Source organism: Stegostoma tigrinum, chromosome 2 (assembly GCF_030684315.1).
Source record: "Stegostoma tigrinum isolate sSteTig4 chromosome 2, sSteTig4.hap1, whole genome shotgun sequence".
NCBI lineage: Eukaryota > Metazoa > Chordata > Chondrichthyes > Orectolobiformes > Stegostomatidae > Stegostoma > Stegostoma tigrinum.
The window spans coordinates 46537344-46559269 of NC_081355.1; the positions used below are offsets into that span (position 1 = coordinate 46537344).

Consider the following 21926-nt stretch of genomic DNA (forward strand, 5'->3'; position numbering starts at 1 on the left):
AAGTCAAGCTATGGTAATTACTGTAAAAACTACAGATCTGCTCAAAATTTTAATTCTATAAATAAATAAGCATTTTTGAGGAGTGACAGCTAGCAGTTTCTTTATAAAACAAGCCTCTAATTTAACTGATTATTAAACCATTGCATGCTGTTAAATCAATCAATAATTTAGAGATGTTTTGATATAGAGGCAGCAAGCTTTTTATCTGCGCAAATTATCATTTGTTTTCCAAAACCTTTCAGGAAATTAGTCTTATTTCTTCCTTTTTTAACTCTCCAGATATTAATATCCAGGTTTGTTAGCCATTGCTATGACTGTCAAAGAATATTTAAAATCGACAAATTTATTGATGATAATGTTCTAGTGTTTTTTGATTGTTGTAATTGTCATCGTAATCTGGACTTGCATAATTTCATGCAGAGCAAGATGATTTTTGGACCAGGGCCTTTCAGAAATACACATCAATTACCATCACAAGCTGCTATGCAATGGTTACCAGTGGCATTAAAAAAAGTACAAATAGTTAGCATCATTTGGATGTGAGGGAGAAAAGAGGGGGTAGTAACACCATAATGAGCATGTGAAGTGATAGCACATAAAATCAGTACACTTACCACTTTAGAAAATATTGTACCCATGTGTAAGGTCCTCTGATAAACAATGAACTCAATAATAATGTCACGACTCCTGCAGTGAACAATGGACTCTGAAGTTTTTTCCAGGTACTGTCTATGATCCAACAGACAATTTGTCTCCAGGAGTGAAGTTTTGTCTCTGCGATGGGAAATAATCAACTTTACTCAGTATATTATGAGCAAAAATGCCATACAAAAGCTTTGGGTTCATTGTAATTTCACATAAAAGGTGGAAGAAAGGAAGAGAAAACTAACTTTTGTTTATACAATGGTTTCCATGTCCTCAGGACACCCAAAATTGCTCTGCAAGCAAGGGAACTACTTCTGAAATGTAACAATGATTACTCAGCAAGTAAAATTGACAGATAATTTACAAATTAAGTTCCCCGACAGTAATGACATGAATTACCAGATAATATGTGGTTTGATGAAGTTAATTCAAACATAAAATCTGGACAGGAAAACTACTCAATTCTCCTTCAAATAGTGCCATGAGATCTTTTACATTCACCCAAGATGATAGACAAGAGCCTGGTTTAATATCTCACCCTAAACAACACTTGCCCCTCTCAGACATACAAACTTTAATATGTGCTGACTTCCTTACAGAGATCTGCAAATCCTGGTTCAGTTGATAGTGCCACATTTTCTTATACTTCAAATTGAGAAACCAAAGTAAAAAGTTGAGACACCTTGGGTTGGAATTTCAAGTCAAAGGCAGAAGTCAGGAAGTAGTACCATTTGTGATTCATCCTCCATTGCTAGGCTACCAGGAAACAGGACGCTCCTGGTAGAAGGCCCCATTTGTGCCAGAGCCAGGTCTAATCAGAACCGAGATGGCAAGGCTCTGAAACCTCTGCCGCAGGAAGACAGACTCAAATGGGCATGGTTCATGAGTAGTGGTGTGTGTTCGTGGTTGCCTAGGGGTCTGTAGAGACACATTGTAGGTGATCTACAAAATAATGAATTGTCAAGACATGTGGCAAATTCATCAAACACTGATAATTCAATGTGGGATAGTACATAATTAGGATATATAGAATATCTGTAGGGTATATTTTATGTTGTTTAACATACTTCAATTAGTTCAGTATCATCAAGAGCCAGTGATCCTGGTTTATATAAGAATCAATACTTAAATTGACACGGAGGTAAAACAGGGAAACAGACACTTAGCTTCAGTGAGGTGGTTCACATCAATACAGACTGATACTAATCACCTCAACCTTAATGCAGGTAGCAAACAGCTGGAGTTGAACATTTTCAGCCTAATAATCTCATATATTGAAATATATTCAATGAAAACATCTATTGAGAAGAGAAAAGCTCTCAAAAGCTTAGAATATTGTTTGTAAAGTCACCACAGTCTTACTGGACCATTGGGACGCCCCCTCAACAAAGAGAGATGACTGGTGGGCGGCTTAACCCAAGGGTCACTATGCTTCACGTGGGGGCAAACAACTGAAAAAGAGTCCTTTATGGTAGCCTCAGCTGGGTGGGAATTGAACCCATGCTATTGGTATTTCTCTGCATCACACGCCAGTTTTCCAAGCAAACTGACCCCCAAGAATATCGTTTTAATGATCGTAGGGAACAGCAGAAACTTTGAGAAGTGCGTGCTCAAACTGCTTATTCAAAGTAGGAGTGGTTTTATTCAGATTGCTGATTATTTGATCTGTAATGCAACATTACAGTTTCATAGAATTTCTAAACACGCTATCATATTAAAGTTTTTGAGAAGACTCTATCAACTATTTAACTGAATTATTACCCTACAAATTTCAGCTCAAGCACATTAAGCTATCAATTACAAAACCAATTTAATTCCATAAGGCAGAGTATCTTGAAAATAAGGAGTCAAGACAAGATGAGAGGATTGTGCAATGAAAAACAGGCCCACCTATTTCATTATGTAGGAATAAACACAGAACTTGCACATTGCAGGGAAATGTGGCATACTGTTAAGTTTCTGGTTCAAGTTAAAAATCTTTGACAGCGTGGTTCTCTTTTCAGCAATAGTATCTTTCTAAAAGTGTTGTTAAAACGTATTTTACATGCAGCACTTGATGACAGAAAACACTAATTCAATTTGGGGTGTCACATAATATTAATCCATTTGAAAAAACTTCTGGACCAATCACAGAATTGCTACTGTGTAAAAACAGGCCTATTGGCCCATTGAGTCCACACCGCTCCTCCAAAGAGCATTGCACCTAGACCCACTTTCTACCCTATCCCTTTAACCCTGAAGATGAGGGGCACTGTCCATCAATAAAGTCCATGTAAACAACATTCACTGCCTTACCCTCAATTAACTTCATCACTTCCTCAAAAAACTCAATTAAACTTGTGATAAATCATTCTCCCTGCATAAAACTATGTGGACTATCCCTAATCAGTCTATTCTCCATATGCAAGTCAATCCTGTCCTTAAGAATTGGCTTCAATAATTTCCCTATCAATATTGTAAGACTCACCAGCTATAATTTACTTTAATGCTCTTCCTGGACAAAGGGACAACATTGGCTATTTTCTGGCTATATCTGTAGTTAAAGAGCACACAAAGGTCTTTGTCAAGGCCTCAACAATCCCTAACCCTAGCCGTACCGCCCTTAGCAACCTGGAACAGATCCCATAAGGCTATGAGGAATTATCTAAATTAATATTTTTTTCAGACATCCAACACCACCTCCTTCTTAAATTGGACAAGCCCCAGAATATCAACAACCTCTCTCTAAACTTACCCTCATCCATGACTTTTTGCTTGGCGAATACTGATGCAAAGTATTCAATCAGGAGCCTACCCACTTCCTCTGACTTCACACATAAATTTCCTCTTTTGGTCTTGAGCAGATCTACCCTTTCCCAAGTTACACTCTTGCTCCAAATATACACATAATACACAGTGGATTGTCCTTTATCCTTCTTGCCAAAGACATTTCATGGTCCCTTCCACCCTTCATAATTTCTTTTGGAAGTTCTTTTCTGTTTCCTTTATACTGTAAGGACCTTGTCTGATTGCTATTTCTGAAAGATTACATTCTTTTTAACGAAACTTATAACATTGCTTATTATCCAAGATTCCAGAATCTTGTCAGGCTTATCTTCCATCCTCACAGCAACATGCTTGTCTTGAACTCTGATCAACTGGGTTTTAAAAGACTCCCACATGTCAAATGTATATTTACCCTCAAACAGCCATCACAAATCTAATTTTTCCAGTTAGAGTCATAGAGATATACACCATCGAAATAGGCCTTTGGCCCAAATCATCCATGTCGGCTAGGTTTCCTAAACTGAACTAGTGTTATTTGCCTGCAGTTGGCCCAGGTTCTTCTAAACCTTTCCAACCCGTGTACTTGCCCAAATATCTTTTAAATGTTAATTTACTCGCCTCTACTACTTCCTCTGGCAGCTCATTCCATACATGCATCGTCTCCGTGTATAAATTACCACTCAGGTCGTCCTTAAATCTTTCCACTCTCACTAGCCTTCGGTTTAAGATTCCCCACCCTAATGAAAAGACCTCGGCTATTCACCTTATCTATGACGCTTGTAATTTTATAAATCTCACCTTATCCAAACTTCCTTTTTACTCCAAGTCTTCAGTCCCTGTAACATTCTTATACATTTTTTTTGCACCCTTTCCAGGTGAATAACATCTTTCCTACAGCAGGGTGACCAGAGTTGTGTGCAGTATTCCGAATGTGGCCTCACCAATGTCACGTACAGATGTAACATGACGTCCCAACTCTTGTACTCAATGTTCTGACTGATGAAATCAAGTGTGCCAAATGCCTTCTTCACCACCCTGTCTACCTGTGATGCCACTTTCAAGGAATCATATACCTGCACCCCCAGGATCTGTCTATTCAACAACATTCCTAAGAGCCCTACCATTAACTGTATAAGTTCTACCTTGGCTTCCTTTACCAAAATGAAACACCTCACAATTATCTTAATTAAACTCTATCTGCTATTCCTCAGCCCACTGGCCCAGTTGATCAAGATCTTGTTGTATTCATTGAAACCCTGATTCACTGTTCATTACACAACCAAATTTGGTGTCATCCAAATCATTCATATAAAATGATGAGCAACGGTGGATCCAGCAACAATCCATGCAGCACACCACTGGTAGTAGACCTCCAGTCTGAAAAACAACCACCTACTACCACCCTCTGTCTCCTACTATCAAGCCAATTTTATATCCAAATGGCTACCTCTCCCTGGATCCCACATGATCTAGCCTTACTAACAAGTCCATGTAGACAATAACTACCATACTGCCATCATCTATCTTTTTGGTCGCTTCTTTAAAAAAAACTGAAATTGGAGCGACATCAATATCTGACTATCTCTCATCAGTCCATGCCTTTCTAAATGCACATAGATCCTGTCTCTCTGAATCCCCTACAGCAACTTATTCTCCACTAATGTTAAGCTCACTGGTTTCTAGTTCCTTCATTTTTCCATACAGCCTTTCCTAAATAATGGCACCATATTAATCACCCTCCAGCCTTCTGGCACCTCACCTGTGGTTGTCATTGGTATAAATATCTCTGCTAGGGGCCCCACAACTTCTTCCTAGCCAGAGGCTGCAGACTTGCTTGCCGAGCTAGTGTGTTTGGTTGCAGACATTTCGTCACCCTGCTAGGTAACATCGTCAGTGCACCTCCGGTGAAATGTTGGTATTCCATCCCGCTTGTTATTTATATGCCTTAGTTTGCTGGGGTGGTTGGCATTACTACCGGTTCTGTTTTTCAGCAGTTTGTGTATCGATCCATTTCAATGTGTTTGTTGATGGAGCTGTGATTGGAATGCCAGGCCTCCAAGAATTCCCTGGTATGTCGCTGTTTGGCTTGTGCTATTATGAATGTGCAACCCAGTTGAATTTGTGTCTTTCTTTGTCTATGTGTATTGAGACCAGTGAGAACTGGTCATGCCTCTTAGTGGCTAGTTGGTGCTCATGTATCCTTATTGACAGTTTTCTTTCAGTTTAGACTATGCAGTGTTTCTCATAGTCCTTGCATGGTATTTTGTATATTGTGTTAGTTTTATTGATTGTAGGTATGGGGTCCCTTACAGTCGTCAGTAGCTGTTGCAGGGTGGTTGTTGGTTTGTGGGCTACCCTGATACTTAGGGGTCCGAGCTGTCTTATCACAAAGATACCCTGATACTTAGGGGTCTGAGCTGTCTTATCACAAAGATAACAGCAGATTGTGCTTTTTGGGTATCCATTCCTGTCAAAGCTCCATACAAGAGCTCCTGTTCTGCTTTGTGCAATTCTGGATTGCTGCAATGTGTTGCGGCCCATTTGAATAATGTCCTCATGCAGCTCCGTTTACAAGTGCTGGGCTGGTTGCTGGAGGAATTAAGTATCTGGCCCGTATGTGTAGCCTTTCTGCATATGCTAGTCTGGAGTTTATCACTGGTCTTACGTTCTACCATTATGTCTAGGAAGAGTAGTCAGTGATTGCTTTATTTTTCTTTCCTGATTTTTTTTTCTGGTGAGGATGTGTTTGTGCGTCCATGGGTATCTTCTAGTCTTATACGTTTGATAATCATGAAGGTGTCATCTGCATAGCGGACCCAGAGTTTGGGTTGTATAGTGGGAAACACCGTTCATTCCAACCTTTGCATTACTGCTTCAGCAAACAGTCCTGATATTGAGGATCCCATTTGTGTTCCACTGATTTGTTTGAATATACAATCGTTGAAGGTGAAGTGGGTTGTGAGGCACAGATCCAGCAGTTTCAGGATGCTGTCCTTGTTGATGCTGTTAATGTCATAGTTTGGCTGCCTTCCTGACTCATTCGGCAGTGTGGCAATTGTCTCTTTGGCTACTTTGATGTTTATGGATGTAACAAGTGCTGTTACATCAAAGGATTCTGGTGTCCTTGATGATGTTGAGGAATTCTTGGGAGGAGTGGGTGAAGTAGGTAGTGTTGTCAACTAAGTACTTCAGTTTCTATTGTAGTTCTTTGGTTGGTCTATTTGTTGGTTCACGTGGTAGCAAGACAATGGGTATGAGGGGTCCCCTGGCTTGTGTACCTTAGGGAGTCCATAGAAGCAGGGTGCGTTGGATCCCTCTAGCTTCATTTCTGGTAGGCTATCTTGTTGATATCTCCTGAGTTGCGTCATTTCTTCAGGGTTGTTTTGATCCGGTTCTCTAACTGTGGCGTTGAGTCTATTGTCATCTGTTGTTAGGTGTCGGTATCTGCTAGTAAAGTGTTAGCTTTCTCGATGTACTGGGCTCTATTAAGGATTACTATCATGCATCCTTTGTCTGCTGGTAAGATTATGCTGTTTCTGTCTTACCAGGGCTTTCTTCTCTTCTGAGATAACCTGCTGTGTTCATCCAGCTCCACACTTTGTTATCTTTCTTCTCTTCTGTGCTGAACGTGTTCCACTTATCTTTTCTGCTTAGCATTGGGACTATCGTCTGTCCGAAGGTCTGTGTATTCCTCCATGAGTCTATTGCTCTTTAGAGTTGACCAGTGCAGTCAGGAAGTCGGTTTTTTTGGTGTCTCTGTACTTATAATTTAGTCCGCATATTGATCTGCTGCTATAAGACTTCATAGAGTCTGGAGTCAATGTTGAAGACGCCCAGGGTGATTCCATCTTAACTGTGTACCAGTGTGCCCCAACCTTTGGACAAACCTCAGAATGGTGACATTGGTTTATGGAATATTATCAGTAGGGTACAATTCCATCAGAGTGACTATGTGAAGATGTTGCCTGACTAGGCTATAGGATAGCTCATCCAATTTTGGCATAAACACCCACATCAGTAAGGAAGACCTTCCAGGAGTAACAGGGGTCGACTATAGTTAAGTATTTGTGGTTTAAAGGTAATGGCAATAAGGGAGCTTAAAAATTAACCTTTGAAATTAAAACATGATGTCAGGAGTTAGCCAAATTAACAAGACTATCTTGAAGCAGATAATGCAATGTCAATTTTGTCTTTCCAAATGCTTTTGCGTTAATGTGATACAATCAAATCAGAAGTTAACATACATAATCTAACAGGGCAGAATTGCCAATCTTCAACAAACATTTCTTTCGTAGTGGGTTAGCTTGATTTTATAATGTGTACCACAGAATAGTTTAAATATAAACTTTTACGCTATTAAATGGTTACAGTCAGTAAGACTTTGTCACTTAAGTTCACAAGTTGAGTTGTACCTTTGTAAGGGCATTTCAGACTACCTCTTCCAGAATTCTGTTCCAATTGTTAAAACATTGTTGCAAAAGAACAGGATATATTCCTTCTTAACTTGTCTATCTCCCTTCAAAAGAGAACAGACTGTTCAAACTTCTGCAAACACTACAGCAAAATACTGCAGATGCTGGAAATCTAAAATAAAAACAAAGAAATGCTAAAAGACTCAGATCAGGCAGCATCCATGTAGAGAAACAGAACTGTTCAATGTGAGATGATCTTTCAACAAAATTGAGGAGAGTTCTAACTTTTTGGAATGATCCAAGTGCTGTGGATGTGAAAAGAATTAACAGCTTACTTGAAGAGGGGTCCGAGTGGTTTGGGCAATGGCAAGATTCGTGGCAGAGTAAGATGAGATGTCTGCAAAGGACTATCTCAATGTCAGGAGCACATTGCAACAGCTTTTATACTTTTCACAAGTGGTGATGAGTTGCCAACAAAGAAGGATTCTTAAATGCCCAATTCATTAATATTAATGAATATCCAGCTTCCTATTTTACCAAACATGCCAAACAAACCATCAAGAATCCTCGACATGGAAATCAGAAAAGGTACCTGCCAACTTCAGTTCACTACACGCTCGGCATGGCTTTCACACTGGACGCTGAGTATCAACATTTCAAGGCACGTTACACAGTCACGAATGCCACACTCCAAGTCAATGGACATTAGCATCCCATATGTACCAGCCTTGAAGAATCTGATGGCACATCTCCCATCCACTTATAAGATGCTTCTGCACTTCTAAAACTGCACCATGGGCTGTGCCATAAACTATCAGTGTGTTGCTGCAGTGACACCATGCATTCAGGGACATGCACAAGAATGTGTCTACAACTTTTTTGCTCACTGCCATAACGTTCACTCATGAAGTCTATTTGGACACAGGATCCTTGCTTGCATTATCTTAGTCCACTTTGTCCCTTCAGCCAGAGCTCATTTAACTTTATATCTTCATTTGTACTCTTCTTCCATCTCTGTCACCCATCATCATCATTAGCAACTTATTTGTCTTTGGCTCCAAGCATCCTTCCAAATCTGTTTCCATTGGTCATCCTCCCCACTGTCTATAGTAGAAAAAAGAAACACAATTTTCCAATCCCTTTTAGTTATGACAACATCATATTGGACTTGTGATGTTAACTGTGTTATTCTCTCCACAAGTGCTGCCTGTGGCATCAACCCATCACGCATAACATCTAAGTCTCTGCCCGCAACGTGGGGCACCAACTCCCCGCACCTCTGTTCCCAAACGTGTACACTGCCTGGGGCAAATGTTAGGAGTAATGGAGGATAGCTCTAGGTGGACAGTGTTTGTCCTGTGCATAATAGGCTTTTTAAGCTGGTGCGAGTGTAAGCAGTGTTCTTGAATTCCAGGTATCCTGGCAATGGTGAATCATTTTGGGCATAGCGTGTAGGAAGGTGGGAATGAAATTGGATGTAAGGGACCCCTTTAGAACATGATAGGTAGTTAATGAGGTGGGTTTGGCAAGATGTGCCAAAAGATCTTGCTTGGCTCTGGGGCAAAAAAAAACATTCAAAAGCTCAACACAACCTGTACTTAGCCAAAAGTCCATTAAGAGTCAGCCCAACGCTCTGTATCAGTAGAACTCAGTTTAGTTTGCAACAAGAACTGCGTTGGCCGAAAGGGGAAAGAATATTTCTTATTATAGATTCAAATCTTTATGAAAATACTTATTCAAAGTTCATCCTGAATTAGTAAATTATCATACTGACAGGACTGAAACGTAGCCTAAATGTATGAGATTAGATAAAGGCTTCCTTACTCCACCTACAGCAAGAGATCACATAACAGCAATTCCCAAATTGCTTGTCATGACTCCAGCCAGTGTCACAGAAACAACAGATGAGGTTGAACGATCTCACTTCTCAGCAGCAGCAAGAATGATAACCAATGACGACTGTGATGAAGAAGTTTCTGGATGCATTGGCAGGACAACTCTAGAGCAACAGGACTGATATCACCAAACAACAAAGAATCAGTCAGTTAGGGCGACACAGTAGCTCAGTAGTTAGCACTGCTGCTTCACTGCACCAGGTTCCCAGATTCAATTCCATTCTTGGGTGGCTGTCTGTGTGGAGTTTGCACATTCTCCTTTTGTCTGCGTGAGTTTCTTCCGGGTGATCCCATTTCCTCCATAGTCCTAAAACGTGCAGGTTAGGTGGGTTATGTTAAATTGTCTGCAGTGTCCAGGGATATGTAGGCTAGAGAGAGAATGGCATGTTCGCCCCCACAACACTTGAACCTCAAGAAATAGAGTTAGTGGTGACTGCTGAAAGGTTCCAGGGTATTCATTCACTGATTTGATGTAGACAAGCATGATTAAGTGACTGCTAGTTCTTGCACAGACAACCCAATGGAGGAACTTGATAAATTGTGAGGGAGAAACCAGGTCATGATGCTGAATGGGTGGTGCTTCAAATTTCTGTTCTTGTCCAACCACCCAAGACATTTTTCCATCCCCACCCCTGTCTGCTTTCCGGAGAGACCACTCTCTCCGTGACTCCCTTGTTCGCTCCACACTGCCCTCCAACCCCACCACACCCGGCACCTTCCCCTGCAACCGCAGGAAATGCTACACTTGTCCCCACACCTCCTCCCTCACCCCCATCCCAGGCCCCAAGATGACATTCCACATTAAGCAGAGGTTCACCTGCACATCTGCCAATGTGGTATACTGCATCCACTGTACCCGGTGCGGTTTTCTCTACATTGGGGAAACCAAGCGGAGGCTTGGGGACCGCTTTGCAGAACACCTCCGCTCAGTTCGCAACAAACAACTGCACCTCCCAGTCGCAAACCATTTCCACTCCCCCTCCCATTCTCTTGATGACATGTCCATCATGGGCCTCCTGCACTGCCACAATGATGCCACCCGAAGGTTGCAGGAACAGCAACTCATATTCCGCCTGGGAACCCTGCAGCCATATGGTATCAATGTGGACTTCACCAGTTTCAAAATCTCCCCTTCCCCCACTGCATCCCTAAACCAGCCCAGTTCATCCCCTCCCCCCACTGCACCACACAACCAGCCCAGCTCTTCCCCCCCACCCACTGCATCCCAAAACCAGTCCAACCTGTCTCTGCCTCCCTAACCGGTTCTTCCTCTCACCCATCCCTTCCTCCCACCCCCAGCCGCACCCCCAGCTACCTACTAACCTCATCCCACCTCCTTGACCTGTCCGTCTTCCCTGGACTGACCTATCCCCTCCCTACCTCCCCACCTACACCCTCTCCACCTATCTTCTTTGCTCTCCATCTTCGGTCCGCCTCCCCCTCTCTCCCTATTTATTCCAGTTCCCTCCCCCCATCCCCCTCTCTGATGAAGGGTCTAGGCCCGAAACGTCAGCTTTTGTGCTCCTGAGATGCTGCTTGGCCTGCTGTGTTCATCCAGCCTCACATTTTATTATCTTGGAATCTCCAGCATCTGCAGTTCCCATTATCTCTTATTCTACAAGCTGGCCACATTACTTCACTGGCTTGGCACTAACAACCAAAACGAATGGGGACAGAGGCTGATAGTAGCGTGCATGTAGGGAAGGGTGGCTGTTTAACATGAACACGGAGGGACAAAGAGGCTGATTGTAGTGTGTATGTGGTGAGCGTTTGGTTGGGGAGGGGATTTTGTGGTCGACAGGAGGAGATGTGTTGTCCTATATCTCTTGATCAGTAAGTAAGTTTAGGCTGAAACATGCTCATCTATCATTATTATATCCCGAGGTCATATGATATGGTATAAAAGATCACACTCCGTCTTAAATCAGATCATTGAAGCTATTGAAATGCTACTGAAAGCGTGCTTCTCAGTTGTAATTTATTAGATTAATGTTAGCCCAGATACTTACAAACATCACATTCACAGGCACATAACAGATAGTTCCAATAATTTGTTGGATTGCTCAAACCTCAATACCCACATTTGATTTCTGTGCTTTCCAATCCCAGCTATTTCAGAAACAAAGAGCAGTCATAGAACATAGAACACAGAACACAGAACATTACAGCACAGTACACGCCCTTCGGCCCTCGATGTTGTGCCGACCTGTCATACCGATCTCAAGCCCATCTAACCTACACTATTCCATGTACGTCCAAATGCTTATCCAATGACGACTTAAAATGTACCTAAAGTTGGCAAATCTACTACCGTTGCAGGCAAAGCGTTCCATTCCCTTACTACTCTCTGAGTAAAGAAACTACCTCTGACATCTGTCCTATATCTTTCACCACTCAGTTTAAAGCTATGCCCCCTTGTGCTCACTGTCACCATCCTAGGAAAAAGGTTCTCCCTATCCACCCTAACTAACCCTCTGATTATTTTATATGTCTCAATTAAGTCACCTCTCAACCTTCTTCTCTCTAATGAAAACAGCCTCAAGTCCCTCAGCCTTTCCTCGTAAGACCTTCCCTCCATACCAGGCAACATCCGAGTAAATCTCCTCTGCACCCTTTCCAAAGCTTCCACATCCTTCTTATAATGCGGTCACCAGAACTGTACACAATACTCCAAGTGTGGCCGCACCAGAGTTTTGTACAGCTTCACTACAACCTCTTGGTTCCGGAACTCGATCCTTCTATTAATAAAAGCTAAAACACTGTATGCCTTCTTAACAGCCCTGTCAACCTGGGTAGCAACTTTCAAGGATCTGTGTACATGGACACCGAGATCTCTCTGCTCGTCTACACTACCAAGAATCTTACCATTAGCCCAGTACTTTGCCTTCCGGTTACTCCTACCAAAGTGCATCACCTCACACCTGTCTGCATTAAACTCCATTTGCCACCTCTCAGCCCAGCTCTGCAGCTTCTCTATGTCTCTCTGCAACCTACAGCATCCTTCGTCACCATCCACAACTCCACCGACCTAAGTGTTGTCTGCAAATTTACAAACTCATCCTTCTACGCCCTCATCCAGGTCATTTATAAAAATGACCAACAGCAGCGGACCCAACACCGACCCTTGCGGTACACCACTAGTAACTGGTCTCCAGGATGAACATTTCCCATCAACTACCACGCTCTGTCTTCTTTCAGCAAGCCAATTTCCGATCCAAACTGCTATATCTCCCACAATTCCATTCCTCCGCATTTTGTACAATAGCCTATTGTGGGGAACCTTATCGAACGCCTTGATGAAATCCATATAGACCACATCAACTGGTTTACTCTAATGTACCTGTTTGGTCACCTTCTCAAAGGACTCTAAGGTTTGTGAGGCACGACCTTAACTTCAGAAAACCGTGCTGACTGTCCCTAATCAATTTATTCTTTTCTAGATGATTATAAATCCTACCTCTTATAACCTTTTCCAACTCTTTACCAACAACTGATGTAAGGCTCACTGGTCTATAATTACCAGGGTTGTCTCTACTCCCCTTCTTGAACAGGGGAACCACATTTGCTATCCTCCAGTCATCTGGCACTATTCCTGTAGACAATGATGAGTTAAAGATCAATGCCAAAGGCTCGGCAATCTCCCCCCTGGCTTTCCAGAGAATCCGATGATAAATTCCATCCGGCCCAGGGGACTTATCTATCTTCACCCTCTGAAGGATTTCTAATACCTCTTGCTTGTGAACCTCAATCCCACCTAATCTAGTAGCCTGTATCTCATCTATCAACCTGCTTCCTTATAGTGCTCGATTGACAGGACAATGTTAAACAAAGCTCCTTTTTTACAGCATTAGCTGCTGAATACTAATAAATGTTTACTAATACATTATCAGATTGAGACATTTATGCAAATTTCAGTGTGAGCGAATGGTTACGTAAATAAGGATTAAATGTGTAGGTGCATATGTTGGTAGGGTAGCAGCTGGGAATATGGAGGAAGATTGCAGGATGTCACATAGTAGGATATGAGATAGATAGATGGGTCTGGTCTTGAGGGTTTGTTAGATTGGGAACTAGTCAGGTTGGGAAAGGGGAATCTCAGAAGAATGGGGGAGGGGTGTCAGTTCATGTGAGGGCTAACCAGACTGAATTGGGGGTGTGGATCTGGGTGGAGATGAAAGTCATGAGAATTAATTTCACTAACTGGTCAATTATACAGTTACCTTGGAGTTAAAGTTGGTTTATTTCTGTTTAACAGTCCCTGAATAGCTATACCAAGAAGTAAATAAATCAGAACTTTCAAATAAGTAACTTATGAACGGAGTCTATTATATTTATAAAACTGGCAAAATGCCAAGGCACATGTCCAGCTGTATATTTACAGCACTATGGGAGAAAAGATATTGTATCTTTTTGTGGTTTGTCTTTGGTTTATGTAGTGAATGGAATGAGGTCAGCCAGGTGGATCCCATAGAATCCCTACAGTGTGGAAACAGGCCCTTCAGCACAAGTCCACACCGAACCTCAGAAGCATCCCACCCAGACCCATCCCCCTATAACCCACCTAATCTACACATCCCTGAATTCTACGGGCAATTTAGCATGGCCAATCTACTGAGCCTGCACATCTTTGGACTGTGGGAGGAAACCCATTCTGGTACGGGGAGAATGTGCAAACTCCACACAGACAGTCACCCAAGGGTGGAACTGAACCCAGGTCCTTGGTGCTGCGAGGCAGCAGTGCTAACCACTGAGCTACCATGTTGCCCCTGTGACAGGGGTTGTTAGCCTGGTCCAATCAGGGTTCCCTGGCGGATAGATATAAACAGGAGTGTCAGGGGATTCTGTTCATTCTAGGAGCCTGCTCAGTCATTGTCACATACTGTCCACAGGAAAATAGAAGGTGACTTTGTAATGGATACTGGCCTTTGTGGAGTTATTTCAGTGGTACTGAGAGGAAAAATACACCCCTGAAGAGAATCGCTCACAACAGTTGTCGTTGAGTTGGGTTAACCATTTCCTGCATCATGCTGCTATTTAGAAAACTTGACCCAATTGACTCTGCCTCATATTGGGCCCAGCATGTGAAAAGAATGTCATTTCTTCCAGGCAAATAATACTAGGGCAGACAAAAAGCAGTGAGTAATTCTCCTGACAGCCTGTGGATCCGTAGCTTCTTGGTTGTCAGAAACCTAACTTACCGTGGTACACCAGATACTAAAACCTTTCAAAGTTGACACATGTGGCTAAGTAATATTATGACCCAAAGCCTCCTCTAATTCTGAGACACTATCAATTTTACTTGGCAGTTCAAGAATCAGGGGAATCCATATCAGGATTTTTGATGAAGTTAAGATGACTGGCAGAAGCAAGCAATTTTCATCCAACCCTAAATGTGATGCTGAGAAACTGTTTGTTTAATGATGTGATCTTTGCAAAAACACCAACTAACTAAAGCCTAACTGCATTCAAACATGCATTCCAACAGGCTTTGTCATTAAAAATGCAGCAAGTGCAGCATTTGAGTTATAGGGTGGACAGCCTCGCCAGGCCAACTGAGCTTGGGGAACACCACATGAGTGAAGGCAATTGCATGGCCTCACCCGGGACATATCTGAACTTAGGGACTCTAGGATAGCCTACAGCAAAATGCCAAATCAGAGCCAAACAGTTAAAATTTTCTTGAGGTCGCGGTCTAACCGGCCATTGCAGTTGCTGCTGGTAAGCGGTCATGAGACAGCAAAAAAAAGAGTCCCACGAGGCCCGAATTGAGTAACAGAACTCATAGGCCAGTATCTATGAGAGTGCACCTGGAAAGTCCAGCTACAGCTGGTTTAGAACAGTTAAATTGCTTAGCAACAACAAAATCAGAACTAATCAAAATAATTGTCTTGTTAAATAGTCACCTGGTCCTAACAGAGGCCAATGCTCGTGTGGCTGTATCAATGATTGCAGAACCAGTCTTCACAAAATTCACTCTAGACTCCAAGCCTTAAGTTTGCAGATGACCTTGGCCAAGCTGAGAAGCTATACAGGAAACTCTACAGATTAAAGGTACAACTTTGGTTCCAGTCTCTTATAAGAAGCAGCTGATTCAGTTACCACTGATTGTAGCAAAAAGCTCAAACTCAAGCCTTATGCGGTCAAACTGGTTCAGGAAAGTTCACATTGATTGGCTTAACATTTATTGGTTACAAAATAGCTGCCTGAGTGGTCCTGATTAACTACCCTGAAGTTTTTCAGGAAGGTCTAGGGACTATAAAAGGGCCAATGCCACCTTATATATTGACCAAGTGGTAATTCCATGATTCTGCAAGGCCTGCCCAGTGCTATTTGGCTTTTGTGCACAAGTAAAGGCAGAAATCAGGAGGCTGTATAGCAAATGAATCTTCAAACCAGTACAGTTTGCAGAACGGGCAGTATTGGTCACACTGATTGTGAAGACTGGTGGGTTGCTTCACTTTTATGGAGATTTCAAGCAAATGGTGATTTTGTGTGTGTGTGCACGCATTTGCGTGCATGTGTAATTTCCCTCACTGAGCTGCACATGCATAGCTACAATTGCAATTAGACGAGGATTCCCAGAAGTAGGCTACAATTAAGACCCGTAACAGTTTGTACCAATATACAAGACTGCCTTTTGGGGTATCATCAGCCGCTGTCATTTTCCAGCAGACAATGGAGAACATTTTATAAGGTCTATCCCAGGTCACCATTTATCTACATGATGTGCTAATAACCAGGAAGACAAGTAATGTACATTTAGAGAACTTAGACATACTGCTTCAATGTTTCTCCAAGGTCAGTGTACACCTTGGAAGGGAAAATTGCGAACTTGGGCTACAGAGTCAACAAGACCAGATTACACTCCATGGAAGATAAAGTGAGGACAATCAAGGTGCCTGGCTCCGCTGTCTGTACCGGAGCTTACGTCTTTCCTTGGATTGGTGAATTATTGCAGAAAATTCATATATAGCTTGGCCTCCAACCTGGTACCACTATATTTACTATTGAAAAGGGTCAGCCTTGGAAATGGTCTCATAGCTAAGACGTAGCCTTTAGGGAATAAAGAAGCAGCAGTTCTCATCCAAGGTGTTGGCACACTCCAGTTCCAAGCGAGATGTTGTCCTGGCATGTGATGCCTCCCCATACAGTATCAGAGCAGTGTTGGCTCACTGTTGGCCTAGCAGAGAGGAATGCCCAAGAGCATATGCTTCCAGGATGCGTATGCTGATGCTGAATGAAGACAGGACCAGAAAGAGAAGGTAGGTTTGAAGGTCATTTTTGGTGTGAGGAAGTTTCACCAATACCTTTACAGAGGTAAATTTGCAATAGTAACGGACTACAAACTCTGACTAGGGCTACTTAAAGAGGGCAGGACCAAAGCTTCAGGTCAAATTTAGCAGTGCATACAATTATAAGTTGTACCACGGTTTGCGGTGGCGGGGGTGGGGGAGCACAAATGGCAAATGTGATGCTTTGAGCCACCTCCCACTGGCAGATACACCATCAGTGATGCCACAGTTTGAGAGTCTTTTCTGGTTTTAAACTTTTTGGACACCCTTCCAGTCATGCCTGATAATATCAGATTGTGGACACAAAAGATCCTGTCCAGGCAAAACTAAAACAGTTGGTGGGAATGGGGGAAGCCAAGGGGCCATCACAATCAGAACTAAAACTTTTCTGGACCCGACAAGATCAGATCAGTGTGGAGGACGGCTTATATTACAGGGAGCAAGAGTGATTATCTTGAGCAAAGGTCAGAGCCAGATGCTGATTGAATTCCAGTCACCAGAGTCATCTGGATGTTCTGAAATGAAGAAGGTGGCAAGAAGTTATGTCTGGCAGTCAGGATTGGATGCTGACATAGTTAGTGAGGCAGTCCCCAAAAGTGTCAACAAGGACAAAAATTACTGCCAGCAGTTCCCCACATTCTTGTGAATAGCCAGGCACACCCTGGACGAGGTAAAAATAAGAGCACTGTGGAAACTGGGAACGAAATTGATAAAATTTTACAATTCAGGACAAGAGAGGGAAGCAGTACCAACAATGTCATCAACATACTGGAGAAAGAATTTTGGGTGGGGGCTGGAGTAGAATGAATGTTCTACATAGCCCACAAAGAGGTAGGCATAACTGGGGCCCATGGCCACACATGTGACCTAAAAATGTGGGAGAAATTAAAAGAGAAATCATTCAGAGTGAAGATGAAGGCAGAGGAGGGTGGTTGTGGATGGGGAATTTCAGGCCTTTATCCTTTATCAAGGAGAATCAGACAGACCTGAGACCATCTTGGTGGGGTTTGGAAAGAGTAAGTGAACTGGAAATTCTGAAACTGACACAAAGAGTCAGAGGATGTAAGTGGGAAGGGACTGGACAAGGACAGAATAAAAATGCAGTCAATGTAGGAAGAAATGAGTTCCATGGGAAGGAGCAGGCAGAAACAATCAATCTGCCTAGGCAGTCTTATTTGTGGATTTTGGGAAGGGGGTAGTAACAGGCTCTGCATGGTTATGAGATTGAGGTTGGAAGTGGTGGCGGGGCAGATCATCATATGTAACGAGGTTAGTGACTGTGGTGAACACAATGGCCTGGTGTTCCATGGTGGCGTCATGGTCCGGGGGAGATAGGAGGGTGTATCTGAGAGCTGACACTTGGCATCTGCAATGTAGAGGTCTGTAAGCCAGAATATGACAGCACCACCCTACTTGGCAGGCTTAATTACAAAATCAGGGTTGAATCTGAGATCATGCAGTGCAGAATACCCTACACTGTTTTGTGTGGTACTGTGCTAAGTGTGGCAGACTTTGACCAGATCTAGAAAGCATTAAGGTGAGGAGCAAGTGGTTTAGAAGAAAACCGATGGTGTAGAAATATACAACTGCCAAGAGGGTGCTAGAAACAGGTACTCTTGGAATATTTAAGAAGCATCTGAATGAGCACTTAAAATTCCAGGAAATTGAAGACTATGCACCAAATGCAGGTAAATGGGATCAATGTAGTTTGGTGTTTGTTGGTCAGCATAGACATGTTGAGCCGAAGGACTTGTTTCTGTGCTGTATAACTCTATGTAGCATCTCAAGACTGGGATCCATGAGACACTGTGATCCATCAGCAGAACTTTGATCAGATAAACCAATGGGCTGTGGGGTGGCAGGTGGAGCATAGTTTAGAAAATTTTGTGAGGTGCTACGTTTTGGCAAGGCAAATGAGGGCAGGACTTGGACACTTAATGGTAGAGTCCTGGGCAGTGTTGCTGAATAAAGACCCCTTGGGTGCAGGTTCATAATTCCTTCAAGGTGGAGTCACAGGTAGACAGGGTAAAATCATACATTCTGACAATGTGGAAGCAGGCCACTTGATTCTGTACTAACACTCCAAACAGCATTGCACCGAGACCCACTCCCCTACTCTATCCCTGTAACCCTGCATTTCCCATGGCGAATCTACCTAAACGATACGTCTCTGGACACTAAAGGCAAGTTAACATTGCCAAACCACCTAACCTGCACATGGTTGACACGTATCCAGTTCCCTCAAAGTGAGCACGATGTCCGACACTTCTGTTCTTTTTCTCTCTTTTGTTTTCCACAGAGGCCAGTATCCCATCACCAAGTCACCCTTTACTTATAATGTGCAGAGTACATGGACTCTAACCAGTCAACTCAGTGCCAGTCCCCAGAATGAGTTTTTTCTTTGAATCCCCTGTTTTTTTTCACGCTGTATTATTTTTATATTCCAAAGACTACCACTGCACAATCCAGCACTGTTGATTATATTTTCCCTACATCACTCATGGCTGTACATGCATGTGTGATGACTCAGTAAAAAGATACCATTGTGCAAGAACTTTATTCTATATTTTCCATCACCAGAAAGCACCCATGTGGCTACTGAAACATTAACAAGCATAGCCTGATAAGGGCAATGCTTGGACACTCCTGTTCTTATCAGTCAGCTAAACTGTCAGGGAACTCATTCTATGAGGTCCAGCTGATTGACTTCATACAATCACTACACTGTTCACCAGCTGTACTCTATTTACAATGATTTATTTTCACAAGCAGGTAAGGTAGTACAGATGGCATATGGCATGCTTGCCTTCATCAGCTATTAAGCATAAAAGTTGGCATGTCATGTTGCAGCTGTATAAGACTTTAGTTAGGCCATGTTTGGAGTGCTTTGTGCAGTTGTTCGCCACACTGTAGGGAGGATGTCGAGGTCATGGGGTAGGTGGAAAGAGTTTTAAGAGGTTAATCTCCAGATTGGAGTGTATTAGCTATAAGGGACTAGACATTGGACAGACTAGGATTGTTTCTGCAAGAGTATCGAAGGCTGAAGAGTGATGTGAAAGATGTGTATAAAATTATGAGAGGCATGGATTCCTAGGGTGAAAGCGTCCAAATGCTAGGGGTTGTAGGTTTTTTAACAAGATGGTTGGTGTGAGGAACATGCTGCCAGGGAGCTGGTAGAAGCAGACACATTAGTATAGTTTAACAGGAGCTTAGACAGACACGTGAATGGGCAGGGAACAGCAATATGGACCATTTGCTGACAGTTAGGATTAATTTAGAAAGGCATCACGGTTGACACAAACATGGTCAGCTGAAAGTCCTATTCCTGTGTTAACTGTTCTATCTTCTGTTTTGTGTTCCAATGATCAGTTTTCTAAACACCTAAAAATTTCAAAGGCAACCTTTGGCAACTTATAGGACACGGGATGCCAGCATTGTTTCTCATTTAAGTTACAAGATCTATTAGTATTCTTACTTACTCACAAAATCTACTTATGAACTGCACTTTCTACGCAAATGATGGATTCAAATTACATTTCTAACCTAAATTTAACGGGTATAATTTTTAAAAGAGATCGTTGTATGGCCACAGTGATAAGTATCTCCTCTATTAGGCAATAGAAGGCACAAGTATAATCATATGTATGCAATTTACCTGCAGCCTTAGTCTTTCAGAAAAATCAAAACATTATTAATACCACTATAACCAGTTCATAAACATTTAATTGCCTTGCTGCCTCATACATCTGAAAATGATTGTCTCTCATGTTGTATCTTACTTTGGCTTGGAAGGAGACATCAGTGCCTTTGTAACTGACTCAATTATTTTGCGTGGTAAGGGTTTCAAAGGTGGCTTCTAAAGCATTGCGAGTAAAGTGCCTTACTTCATTTGTCCTCTGTAATGGCCAAACTATTATTCCTTTAAATCGTTTCAACCAACTTTTCCAGTGTGAAAATGCAGAGGATGGCTCCAGACTTCCCTCAAAATGGGATAAATTAGACTTACATAGTATCCTTGTCATCTGTACATGTAATTAGACTTCTTTGTAAAACTTGTCTGCTCGTTAAATCTCCAGCAACTTCTGAGTGGCTTTAAACAAGTTTGATTGTTAATGTAGGCACCATCAGAAGAGCAAGAAAGTTGATATTTCGGGTTGGGACCCTTCAGAAATGGGGAGGAGGAAGGGAGCTCGTAAATAAATAGAGCGAGGAGGGGTGCAGCTGGGAAGGTAGGTCGAATGATGATAGGTGAGTGCAGGTAGGGAGTGGTGAGAATTGGTCAGTGGGTGGGAGTAGGGAATAGGTGGGAGAGAAGGTAGCAGAGAACGGAGGCGCAGTAGTGGTACGGTGTGCTGACCTTTACATAGCAGAGGCCAGGCGCCAACTCTCTAACACCTTCTCTTAGTGCCCCTTCGATCATGGCCCCACCCCGACCACCACAACATCATCTTTCAAACCATTCATAACCTTATCAGCTCAGGTAACCTTCCACCCACTGCCTCCAACCACATCCTTCCCCAACTGCACACTGCCTGTTTCTACCTCGTTCCAAAAATCCACCAACCTGACTGCCCTGGCTGACCCATTGTCTCTGCCTGCTCCTGCCCCACTGAATTTCTCTCTGCTTACCTTGACTGTGCTCTTTCCCCCGGTCCAGGAACTCCCCACCTACATCCGGAACACCTTCCGTGCCTCCACTTCCTCCAAGACTTCCAATTCCCTGGCTCCCAACACCTCATCTTCACAATGGACATCCAATCCTTGTACAGTTGTATCCCCTATGCAGATGGCCTAAAAGCCCTCCACTTCTTCCTCTCTCACAGGCCCAACCAGTCCCCCTCCACCAACACCCCATTCGCTTAAGTGAACTTATCCTTACCCTCAACAACTTCTCCTTTAACTTCTCCCACTTCCTA

The 21926-nt window shown here is 42.7% G+C and overlaps 1 protein-coding gene across 1 annotated transcript in view; it reads right to left on the bottom strand.

Moving 5' to 3' along the window:
- LOC125447543 (inactive ubiquitin thioesterase OTULINL-like) overlaps positions 1 to 21926 on the bottom strand; it is a 51006-nt gene that overhangs the window by 16232 nt on the left and 12848 nt on the right. The window contains exon 2 of the mRNA XM_048522019.2: positions 615 to 774. Within this exon, the coding sequence (XP_048377976.1) occupies positions 615 to 774 (160 nt within the window). The remainder of the gene's footprint in view (positions 1 to 614; positions 775 to 21926) is intronic.